The 12,555-nt window shown below is 41.7% G+C and overlaps 1 protein-coding gene across 1 annotated transcript; it reads right to left on the bottom strand.

Annotated features, from left to right (window-relative positions):
- Positions 1–10,160: 10,160 nt before the first annotated feature.
- Positions 10,161–12,032, bottom strand: LOC140714869 (general transcription factor II-I repeat domain-containing protein 2-like). The gene has a single exon (XM_073026552.1). It carries the CDS (start codon positions 11,967–11,969, stop codon positions 10,170–10,172), a length of 1,800 nt encoding a protein of 599 aa, XP_072882653.1. The 5' UTR covers positions 11,970–12,032; the 3' UTR covers positions 10,161–10,169.
- Positions 12,033–12,555: the final 523 nt, after the last annotated feature.

The raw sequence follows: 12,555 nt of genomic DNA on the forward strand, positions 1-12,555 counted from the left end.
CAATTAAGATTTTTTATTGGTTCACTTAATTAGAAAATATATTCATTTGTGGGCACAAGATTGCAGACAACTGTTTACGTGACAAAACTTCTGAATAATAGTCTAATTTCAACAGAATGAGAACATTTACGTACTGGGATTAGCCTTCTAATTCAGTCCTATATCCTCAATTTCCATCTCTGCTCATTACAGTGTTCAACCATTTAAAAGTAAACTTAACATTGATCATCAGAAAGTGAATCACCTGTGGCAGCATATTAATGTTCTGGCCTAGTTGAATTTCTGGTCCAGGGTGACCCGCTGAGATTTTTATGGTCAGTGACTCTTGAATAATAAGGCTGGGTGGTTGGGCTCTCTTGGTATTGAAAATGGCATTGCCTAGTGCTTCTGTGGTTCTTCTCCCTGGAGGTAGCAATGAGAAGTGTGCATAACCTGGATCTTTAATGATGGATGCCACCCTCTTTAAGAGTTTTCCTCAAATGAGCATCGCAGACCGATGCATTCAGAAGGGCTAGGAAGACAAAATCTTGGTAAGGCTCTCACAAAAGATTTGTGAAGAAAGAATAGATTTCAGGGCTCTCGCTTCACTGGATGCTGAGGAGCTGAAAGCTCCGTAAAAACATCTCTGGTTTATCGCTCAACTAGCACACCTGAAGGTTGAGTTGATGTCATCCTGATGCGATGTAAATTTTGTACTTAATATCTATGTTGAGAATAGTGACATATAAATGTAATGTGTTATATATGTAAATATTATGAATAAAATATAAAAAGAAAAATTGTGTCTTAACTACAGGGCCCACATTGTGTGGCTTAATAAATATTAATAAAACCTGATGGATCTTTCAGGGCACAAAATAACCCTATTTCACTGAATAGCCTCCAACTAAGCTTTTGCAATGTGGTTCTATGAATCATTAGGATATTAAGATCTTTAGGATTTTCTTAAAGAGCTGAGGTATTTGGCATTTCTAATATGTAATCTGCTGGCTATTGAGTAATGAGGTGCTCTACTGAGTCATTTAGATGAACAATGAACAGTTGTAAAGGTGAGAAATAGGGTCATTAACTTTCTGCTTAAACGGTTTAAATCTGCATTGTGTATACAGTGTGCAACTGTGCACATAAATACTGCAATGCAGACCTAGGGGAGGGGCAGGGTAAGGAGTTCTCCTGTGTTGAGTTTTGTGATGATAACAGTGCTATAGATATCAGTGTATGGATGGAACAAGGAATATTGAGGAGTAGGACTCGGATACTTACCTTCTATAATCTGAAATTCAATGGCTGATCTGTGGCTTTACTCTGTCATTCTCTGAAACCCGATTCTTTGGTGATCAAAGTCTTTAACTTTCAGATTCAAAATTGATTTTAATAGCCCTGGAAGAGATAGGCATGCTTTGCTTGTTTGCAAACTTTACTCCTGAAGAAGATGGCTCTAAGGTTTACAATATGCTAACAGGCCCTTGACTTTCGACAAGTGGAGAGGGAAATTGCAATTGTATCCTGGTATTGTAAGACATACAGTCAAATCATCCCATAATTATCCAAGTTCCAGGGAATTGAAACTGAAGAGGCTGCAGATGCTGGAATCTGGAGCAACACACATGATGCAGGGGGAACTTAACGGGTCCAGGAACATCTGTGGTGGGACAGGTGACGTTTCAAATAGAACTCTAGCTTGTTTAATCACTATGCAAATGCATTCCTTGCAGTCCTAGTATAACTTTGGCAAATCTACGTTGCAATATATTTAAGGCACCCCCCCCCCCCCCCCACCCATTACAGAAAGGAGATGGAGGATTTAGTGAAGATAGTGAAGAGGTTTAGAAGGATGCGGGCCTGGATTAGCGGGCATGTACTCTATGAGAGGTTGGATAAACTGCATTGTTTTCTCTAGAATGGTGGAGGCTGAGGGGAGACCGGATAGAAGTTTATAAGATTATCAGACATAGGTAAAGTAGAGAGCAGGTATTATTTTGTGAGGGTCAAAATGTCTAATACTAGAGTGCATGTATTTAAAGTGAGAGGGGTAACATTTAAAGGAGACTTGGAATATTGTGTTTATTTCATTAGAGGAAGGATGTGGAAGGTTTTGAGGGGGGTACAGAGGAGAGTTACCAGGATTAGAAAGCATGTCTTATGAGGAAAGGTTGAATGAGCCAGACTTTTCTCTTTGGATGAAAGGTGACTTAATGGAGGTGTATAAGGTGATGAGACATAGATAGAGTGGACAGCCAATGTCTTTTCCCTAGGGCAGTAATGGCTAATATAAGGAAGTATAATTTTAAGGTGCTTGGAGGAAAGAATAAGGGGTGGATATCAGAGGTACAGTAGTTTTATTTTACACAGAGAATGGTGGATGCAGGGAATGTGCTGGTACATTGGAGACATTCAAGATACACTTAGCTGTGGATGAAAGAAAAATGGAGGGCTATGTGGGAAGGAAGCACTGGAATGATTGTTTTGCAGCAACAACACACACAAAACGCTGAGGAACTCAACAGGTCAGACAACATCTATGGAAAAGAGTAAACAGTTGATGTTTTGGGCCAAGCCCCTTCTTCAGGACTGAGAAGGAAGGGGGAAGATACCAGAATAAAAAAGGAGGTGGGGGTGGGGAAAGAGGCTCAAAGGTGAAGCCAGGTGGGTGGGAAAGGCCAAGGGTTGAAGAAGGAGTCTGATAGGAGAGAATGGATGGAGTAAGGGAAGGAGCAGGGGACCTGGTGGAAAGTAATAGGCAGGTCAGGACTGTGATAAAATACTCATCACTTGCCTGGATGAGTGCAGCTCCGTCAACCCTTAAGAAGCTTGACACCAATAAGCCCACTTGATTGGTACCCCTTCCACAAGCATCCAATCCCTCCATCATCGACGAACAGGGTGTACTATCTACAGGATGCACGGCAACAATACACCAGAGTTCCTAAGGCAGCACCTTCCAGACCCACAACCACTACCATCTAGAAGGACGAGAACAGCAGATACCTGGGAACACCACCCCTTGGAAATCCCCCTCCAAGACACTCACCATCCTGAATTGTAAACATATCACCGTTTCTTCATTGTTGCTTGGTCAAAATCATGGAATTCCCTCCCTAACAGCACTGCGGGTGTACCTGCACCTCAGGGACTGCAGCGGTTCAAGAAGGCAGCCCATCACCACCTTCTCAAGGGCAACTAGGGATGGGCAATAAATTCTGGCTTAGCTGGCAACACCCACATCCTGTAAATTAATTTTAAAAAGGTGGGAACAGTGAATGGTCAGAGTGAGGAATAGAGGAGGTTGGGGGGGCGCCGGAAGTAGAAATCGATATTCAGACCATCAAGTTGGAGGGTACCTAGATGGAATATCTTTTAAGTTAGTGGTGGAGAGGAAGTCACTAAACAAACTGTTATTCATTATAGACAATCTGCCACATCCTCTCCCTGACCTACTGAAGAAGTAGCAGAGCACCCTTTCGAACAGACTCATTCAGCTCTGCTGTCACAAGGGTTGTTACAGAAAATCTTTCTTACCAATGCAATAAGCGTATACAACAGTTCATATCTGTGTGACAGGAGAACATACTGTACATTATAGTGAGTGCAATAGTCTCTGATTTATTATTTTATACATTATTATTGCACATTGGTAAATTATCATGTATATTATATTTCTCTAGTTTTAGCTAAGTCTGCACACTGCTGTGTTTTTTTTAATGTTACTGCTGTAACGAAAGAATGTCCTGCTTGGGATCAATAAGGTATTTATTATTATTATTATTATTATTATTATAAGGTCTTGCTCCTCCTCCCTGTGGGTGGCCTCATCTTGGCACAAGAAGAGGCCGTGGATTGACATGTCAGAATGGGATTGGGAATCAGATTTAAAATGCTTGGCTAATGGGAAGTCCCACTTATTGTGAATGATGTGGAGGTGCTCGAAAGTCTGTTTTCTGCAATTTGTTTTACAATACGTTGCTCTCCTAAATTCTCTTCAAACTATTTAATATGATGGTGGGGAGATTGAGCATGATGAAAATTGTCCTAAAGGTGAAGACCTTTGAGTACATTTACAAGGAACGCTGCCACAAGAAAGCAGCATCCATCATCAAGGACCCCACTGTCCAGGGCATACTCTGTTTACAAAATGCTGGAGGAACTCACTGGCCGGGCAGCACCTATGGAAAAGAGCACAGTCAATGTTCCAGGCCTGAAGCCCTTCAGCAGGACTGGAGAAAAAAAGCTGAGGAGTAGATTTAAAAGCTGGGGGGAGGGGAGAGAGAGAGAGAGAGAGAGAGAGACACCAGGTGATAGGTGAAACATGGATGGAGAGAATGAAGCAAAGAGCTGGGAAGTTGATTGTTGAAAGAGACAGAGGCCATGGAAGAAAGAAAAAAAGGGAGCGAAGGAGCACCAGCGGGAGGTGATGAGTGGGGAAGGAGTTAACATGAGAGAGGGTTTAGGAAATGGTGAAGTGTGGGGGTTGGGGAGGCATTACTGAAATTGACGTTCATGCCATCAGGTTGGAGACAACCCAAGCAGAATAAAAGGTGTTGTCCTTCCAATCTGGGTGTGGACTTATCCTGACAGTGGAGAAGCCCATGGATGGACATACCAGAATGGGAATGGAAAATGGAATTAAAATGGGTGGCCACTAGGAGATCCTGCTTGTTCTGGCGGAGGGAGCTTAGATGCTCGGCGAAGTGGTCTCCCAATCTATGTCAAGTCTCACCGATATACAGGAGGCCACACTGGCACTCTTTGTTTACTACCCCATCAGGCTGGAGGTCCAGGAGCCTCAGGTTCCACACTACCAGGTTCAGGAACCAGATTGGATAACGTCACTCACCATTACTCTGAACTGATTCTATAACCTAAAGATTTACTTTCAAAGTCTCTGTCCAATTCATGTTCTCAGTATTTTTTTCTATTTGCACTGTTAATTTTCCTTTGGTAGTTTTCAGTCTTTGTCTATTTGTATAGAGTTTTTGGAAATTCTGTTCTTTATTCCTGAAAGAAAATTAATCTCAAGATAGTGTATGGTTACATATATGTTCTTTGATAATAGATTTACTTTGAACTTTAAAATTTGAATTACGAAATTTGTCTCCACCAGAGTTGTACGGTAGTTCACTGATTCTTACGTGTACAGATACATTTCTGATAGGCAGATTGAGAAGGATGGGATAGAGTAAACTTCAAAGTTCAAAGTAAAGTTTATTATCAAAGTATACATACATATATCTGTATATATGTGTCACCCTATGCAAACATGAGATTCATTTTCTTATGCGCATACTCAATAAATTTATTGAATAATAACCACAACAGAATCAATGAAAAACTGCCCAACTAGGATGATCAACCAGAAGACAAAAAAGAATGCAAGTACAAAAGGAAGAAATAATAATAATAATAAATAAATAAGCAATAAATACCAAGAACATGAGATAAAGAGTCCTTGAAAGTGAGTGTATTACTTGTGGGAACATTTCAATGACAGGGTAAGTGAAGTTGAGTAAAGGTACCCCTTAGTTCCAAGAGCCTGATGGTTGAGAGGTGGTACCTGTTCCTGAACCTGGTGGTGTCAGTCCTTTTTCCTGGTGGCAGCAGAGAGAAGAGAACATGTCCTGGGTGGTGGGGATCCCTGATGATGGATGCTGCTTTGCTGTGACAGCATTTCATGTAGATGTGCTCAAATATTGGGTGGGCTTTACCCATGATGAACTGGGAGTTAGCTACTACTTTTTGTAGGATATTCTGTTTCCATGCCATCGGTGATGCAGCCAGTTAATACACTTTCCGTGACACATCAGCAGACCTGAATATGGCATTGGAGTTGTGCTCATACTCATAAGTGGAAAGCAAGTAAAGCAGGAGGCAAAGCACACAGCCCTGTGGTGCACCTGTGCTGATGGAGATTGTGGAGGGGATGTTTTTGAAAGGCAAAAGATTTCAGATCGAACAAAGAATATAAGAGAGTACCAAAGAAACATCCTCTTCACATCCACTCTATCAAGATGTTTTAACATTTGATAGGTTTCAATGAGATCCCCCCTCATTTATCTAAATTCCAGTGAGTACAGGCCTAGAGACTTCAACTGCTGCTCATATGATAACCCTTTCATTTTTCCCGAGCCTTCTCTGAACCCTCTCCAATATCAGCACATCCTTTCTCAAATGCAAATGCTGAAAATCTGAAATAAGAACAGAAAGTGCTGGAAATACTCAACAGGCCAGGCAGCAATGTTAATGTTACAGATCTGAGGTTCTTCAATCAAACTAACAAGGAGAGAAATGAGTTGATCCGGTCAGCAGTGAAGGTAGAGGCAGACAACAGGTAGAATGTCGGAAATTTGTTCAATAAGGTGAGCTAACGGGGAAGTAAAGGGGCCCATGATTATTGTACCATCCTTGGCAGTGAACATTAAAGTTCACAATGCACTTTCTATGTCTTTGCTTTATTGGAGTTCCCTCAATGTAGTGCTTGGCACTCAGAAGTGCTGATTGATTCATTGAGGGAGGGAGAGCAGTAGGTAGTAATCAGATGAATCTCATTTCTAAGGTTTGGTTAAATACATCGTGACTTCAGGTTTAATGTTGAGAAATTCCACTGACATTCCATGATGACACACAAACCAGTCGTCATCTCTGGTGGATTTGTCTGATAATGGAGCTTTGAACAAAGGTTGAAAGGCAACATTTTGAGTATGACTCTGTCAAGCTCTTTCTTGGAATGCACTAATGCACTATCCGATGAGGTTTTGGTGTGGGTCCCAGGTATAAGTGAGAAGGACTTTGTTGAGTGGACAAGTCCACATGTATCATTGAAGAGTTTGAATTGGATGCCCGTTGATCTGGACAGTTTTGTTCTGTTATCATAGTTCTAGTGCAGTCAATCACATTGCTATCAGTTAGCAGTCACCAGGCAAAGACAGAGAAGCTTCATCCCGAAAGGACATCAGAGAAGCAGATGGGTTTTTATGACAATATAGTCAGTTTCATAGCCACTATTATTATACTGATTTTACATTCCAGATTTATTTAATTAAACAATTTGAATTCCTCAACTGCTGTGGTGAGATTTAAAGGTATAACTCAAGATAATTAGACTTCCTCCTATTTACATATGTTAGAGTACCAATTTACCTCAAGGTGTTGTTGAAAAATAGAAGCTTAACTGGAATAGCCACAGGCTGTAAAATGAGTGACCTTGCTCCTCAATCTGTCTGTTCTAACCCCTCAATCAGACAGCCTCTCTTCCATCCCATTAGAGGTATGGTGGACTAATTGTGACCAATCTGAATGGCTCAAGTGTGCAAGCAGTCAGGAGACCATAGAATGGTTATGCTGGATCAGTTTTCTCCACTGCTGGCCAGAGTTAATGACTGGCTTGTGATCATTGTGCAGTGGCATCAGGGTTTCTCAACCTTAACTTTGAAATCTCAGGGTTTTCAGGTTACAAATAAAACTTGTGTGACCTCCACCTCCAGCACAAATGAACTGAGCATTTTAACCATTTTGTTTTTTCTGTCACAAAATAAACTACTGCTAACTTTTTTACCAAATCCAAATTTATCTAGAAATAGATAGGATTGGGAAGTGTTCTGCCTCTAACGGCACTGTTCATTTTGTACAAACATCACTTCCTGTTCATAAGCTGTTATTTACATTATTTTCTATTGGATTAATTTGGATTTCGACTTGGAGCAAACATTCTTGCAAACATCCATCTCCATCCACTCCTTATTTGCTCTTGAAACAACAATATCTATGAGTCTTAAGCTTTCTTAATATTGGAAAAAATAGCAGCTGTGCTTTGAACATAAGAACATAAGGAAGGATTATGTTTATTGTTAAAGCTATCACTGCGCCACAAGTTCACTCTGGACAACAGCATAGCTATAGAATGTTGTATCTGTGTATTAGCCTGTTTAATGCTGATCGTTTGAGTCATCAATAACATCGGTATATTCAGGAGTGCAACAATTTTGTATGGAATCTAATATGTTTTACTTACCTTTCTGCGGTTTCACAATGTTTTTCTCATTTAAAACCCTGAAGAAATCTTCCAGCTCAGGTGTTTTATGAGAAGATATTTAACTCCCCACCTAGGTTGGTGCACATACACTGCAAGGGCAGTCAAAGTTGTGTACTTCAAAGCTTGTTGGAAAATAAATGACAATAGATTAGTGAAACAGCCAGAGTAGTAATATAATTTTACTGATCCAGAACAGCCCGTTATATGTTGATGTGTGACACCAACCAACCCTGATGTTCTCTTTTCTCCATTCTTCCACTAAGCAGCCTGAAAGCACATATCACCAGGCTCAAGGACAGCTTCTATTCCATTATTATAAAACTAGTAAATAGTTCCCTAGTGTGTTGTTACTGTCTTGACCTCACAATTATGATCTTGTAGCTTATTGTTGAACTGCACTGCACTTTCTCTACAGCTGTTACATTTTATTTTGCATTCTGTCTTTACTTTATTTCATCTCAGCTCACTGTGTAATGATCTGATCTGCATGAACAGTGGGCAAGGAAACTTTTCACTGCATCTTGGTATGTGTGACAATCATAAAGCAAGTCCAATTCTAATTCTTGACCCAAAACATCAACTGTCCATTTCCTACCACAGTTGCTGCTTGAACTGCTGAGTTCCTTCAGCAGTTCTTTATTTTGGTCTAGCTTCCAGCATCTACACTCTCATGTGTCTCAGTAGCTTGTTATTGGTTTGACCTTGAGAGAATAGTGACTCCACTTTAGAGTCATGGAGTCGGAAAGTATGAGTCTCAGCCCACTGGGGCTGCATCCATCATCAGGCGCTCACCTGTGCTCATCAGAATTTTACTCTCCCCAAATTCCCTTCTCATCAACACACTAAGAATAAATGACTAATTTGCTGACCATTCGGCATCTCTTTTTGAATGTGGAAGAAAAGCTCTTTGTCCACCATTGGTCCAGCAACTTCCATTATAGATTCCTAGAGTCATAGAGAAGTACAGCACAGAAAGAGGCCTTTTAGTTCATCTTGTCCATGCTGAAAACATTTAAACTGCCTACTCCCATCGACCTGCACCTTGGCCATAGCCCTGCCATCCAAGTACCTATCCAAACTTCTGTTAACTATTTAAATCGAACTTGCATTCACCACTTGTGCTGGCTGCTCATTCCACACTGTCACAGCCATCTAGGTGAAGAGCTTTCCCCTCATGTCTCCCATAAACTTTTCAACTTCCACCCTTAACCCATGACCTCTGATTGTAGTCCCCCCCCCCAAACTCAGTGGAAAAAGCCTATTTGAGCTTACCCTATCTATACACCTTATCATTTTGCATACCTCTATAAAATCTTCTCTCAATTTTCTACTCTCCAAGGAATAAAGTCCTAACGTATTCAATCTTTCCTTATATCTCAGGTCCTGCAGACCCAGCAATGTCCTTGTAAATTTTCTCTGTACTTTTTCAATCTTAGTTACATCTTTCCAGTAGGACCCCAGAACTAGATACAATACTCCAAGATGCATTATACAACTTCAACATATCAACCCATTTCTCGTACTCAATACTTTGTTTTACGAAGGCCAAAAGCTTTCTTTACAATCCTCTCTACATGTGACACCTCTTTCAACGAATTATAGACCTGTATTCCCAGATCTCTTTGTTCTACCACACTCAATGCCCTACCTCTCATTGTGTAAGACTACCCTGGTTGGTCCTACCAAAGTGCAACACCTCACACATGTCTGCATTAAATTCCATCTTCCATTTTTAGCCCATTTTCCAGCTGATGCTGATTCCTCTGCAAGACTTGATAGCCTTCCTCGCTGTCCACTACATCCCCAAACTTGGTGTCATCCGCAAATTTGCTGATCCAGTTAAGCACATTATCATCTAGATCAGGGGTGTCAAACTCAAATACACAGTGGGCCAAAATTAAAAAATCGGTACAAGTCGAGGGCCGGACTGGTTCAGCGTTTATTGCGAAACTTATTGAAATGAATTTATTACACATATTAACCTGGAACTAACAAAGCTTAGGTTATTGCCTACAAAAACAACATTAAACATTAAATAAATAAAAAATCAGTTGCATTTATTTCTTATGGCTTTATCTACAGCTTTTCCGGAGTAATTTCTAATGAAAACAGTTTTCCACAGGCCAAAACTCTGTGATTCACACTAGTCTAAGCCAGATACTTGGCATCTCATCTTGGATGCAAGTTCATCAATGTTTGGAGTCAGGCTCTGAGCTGAGGAAATCCTCAGAATTGAGTGAAGGTGTTCATCAGAAAGACGACTCCTGTGTGATGCTTTGTTTATCTTCATCAAAGAGAACAGTTGTTCACACAGATATGTGCTGCCAAACATAGAGAGCATTTGAGCAGCTTGGGTACGCAGCTGGGGCATTGTGTTGGGAATGAAACGTAGAAACTGTGCAGCGCCCACCGAGTCATACTTTGCCTTGAGTGTGTCACTACATTGGAGTTCAATCAGCTCCATTTGTACGTTGGTTGGTGCGCTTTCCACGTCAGCTGCAAATGGATTACTGAGCAGTTCAAACCTGCTTTTTTGGGCTTCAAAGTCGGCAAATCGCCGTGTGAAGTCGGCACTAAGTTTTTCAGCAAACTTTGCACGTGGGAGCACTGCGGTAGAAACCTGCTCTTTCATAGTTTGGCAACATGGAAAATGCCTCAAGTTTTCTTGCTGCATCTGCGTCTCCCACAGGCGCAGCTTGGTTTTAAAAGCCCTCACTGCAGCGTGCATGTCTGTGATCACACGACCCCGCCCCTGAAGCTGCAGGTTGAGCGCATTGAGATGGCTCGTGATGTCACACAGAAACGCCATTTCACAAAGCAACTTTTTATCCCGGAGCTCTGTTGTGTCTTTCCCTTTGCTTTCCATGAACTGACAGAGCTCCTCACGCAACTCGAAACATCTTTTCAGCACTTTTCCTTGGCTTAACCATCGCACCTCTGTGTGATAGGGCAAATCATTATATTCTGAACCCAACTCCTCCAGAAACGACTTGAACTCGTGGTGATTCAAACCTTTGGCTCTTATGAAGTTAACTGCTCGTGTTATGGTGCTCATTATATGTTCCATTTTCAAGGCTTTGCCACACAACGATTCCTTGTGTATGATGCAGTGATAAGTTGTCAGCTCACCTGCGCCGTTTTCTTCCTGCATCTTCTCCCGGATCCTGCCCACCAATCCACTCTTTTGACCGCATATCGCGGGCGCTCCATCTGTCGTCAGTCCCACAAGTTTATCCCAAGGCAGCCTCATTATATTTACACATCTGGATACCTCTTCAAAGAGATCTTTTCCAGTAGTTGTGCCATGCATTGATCTTAATCCCAAAAGTTCCTCTGTTACACATAGACTTGAGTCCACTCCACGAATGAAAATTGACAATTGGGCAGTATCAGAAGTGTCCCTGCTCTCATCCACAGCAAGGGAATATGCGATGAAATCTCTTCCCTTCCCCACCAGCTGTTGTTGTAGATTGGTGGCAAGCTCACGTACACGGTCAGCAACGGTGTTTCTGCTCAGGCTCACATTTGAAAATGCTTGCCTTTTATCTGGGCACACGACGTCGCAAACTTTCATCATGCAGTTTTTAACAAATTCTCCCTCGGTAAAGGGCCGGGCTGATTCAGCGATCTCTGCTGCCACAATAAAACTAGCCTTTACAGCAGCCTCACTTTGTGTTTTGGCTTTTGTGAACATAGCCTGCTGTGACGCCAGACTTCTTTTCAACTCTTCTACCTTCTGGAGCTTCTGTTTCTTGTCCAGATGCTTGTATTTGTCGTGGTGTTTCGTTTCATAGTGTCGTCTTGCGTTATATTCTTTAATTACAGCCACACCGTCTCCGCACACAAGACAAACAGGTTTGCCCTTTATATCTGCGAACATATACTCTGCCTCCCACCTGCCTTGAAAACCCCTGTTTTCAAAGTCCACCTTTCGTTCAGCCATTTTTGGGGTGAGGGATAGCTGAAAGTTGACCACACGTGACTAGCGCCATAAGGATGCTGATGAGAGAGTAAGGCAAGCGCGAGCAATGCACTGGCAGTGCATTGTGGGATTTGTAGTATTAGTGGTGCATGCAATATACCGGCGGGCCAGCTCTAATAGAAAAAAAATTTATTCATTAATGATATTCAGGAAATAAACCAGGGAAACCGAATAAACACTAAAAACCCTGAAAACCTGGTACCTGAATAAACTCAGCATTAGCCATATCATACGCCATAGGCGCTTCGATTACTGGGGCCAGCTTTAATAGTAATTCGATATTATCTCGCGGGCCAAAGATAATTCCACCGCGGGCCGGATTTGGCCCGCGGGCCTTGAGTTTGACATATATGATCTAGATCATTGATATAGATGACAAACATCAAGGAATCCAGCAATGACCCCTGGGGCACACCACTAGTCACAGGCTGCCGGTCAGAGATACAACTACCTACTAGCACTCTCATGCTTCTCCCACAAAGTCAATGTTTTATCCAATTTACTACCTCATCATGAACGCCAAGCGACTGAACCTTGACCAACCTCC

This window comes from Hemitrygon akajei, chromosome 22, assembly GCF_048418815.1.
Source record: "Hemitrygon akajei chromosome 22, sHemAka1.3, whole genome shotgun sequence".
NCBI classification, from domain to species: Eukaryota; Metazoa; Chordata; class Chondrichthyes; order Myliobatiformes; family Dasyatidae; genus Hemitrygon; species Hemitrygon akajei.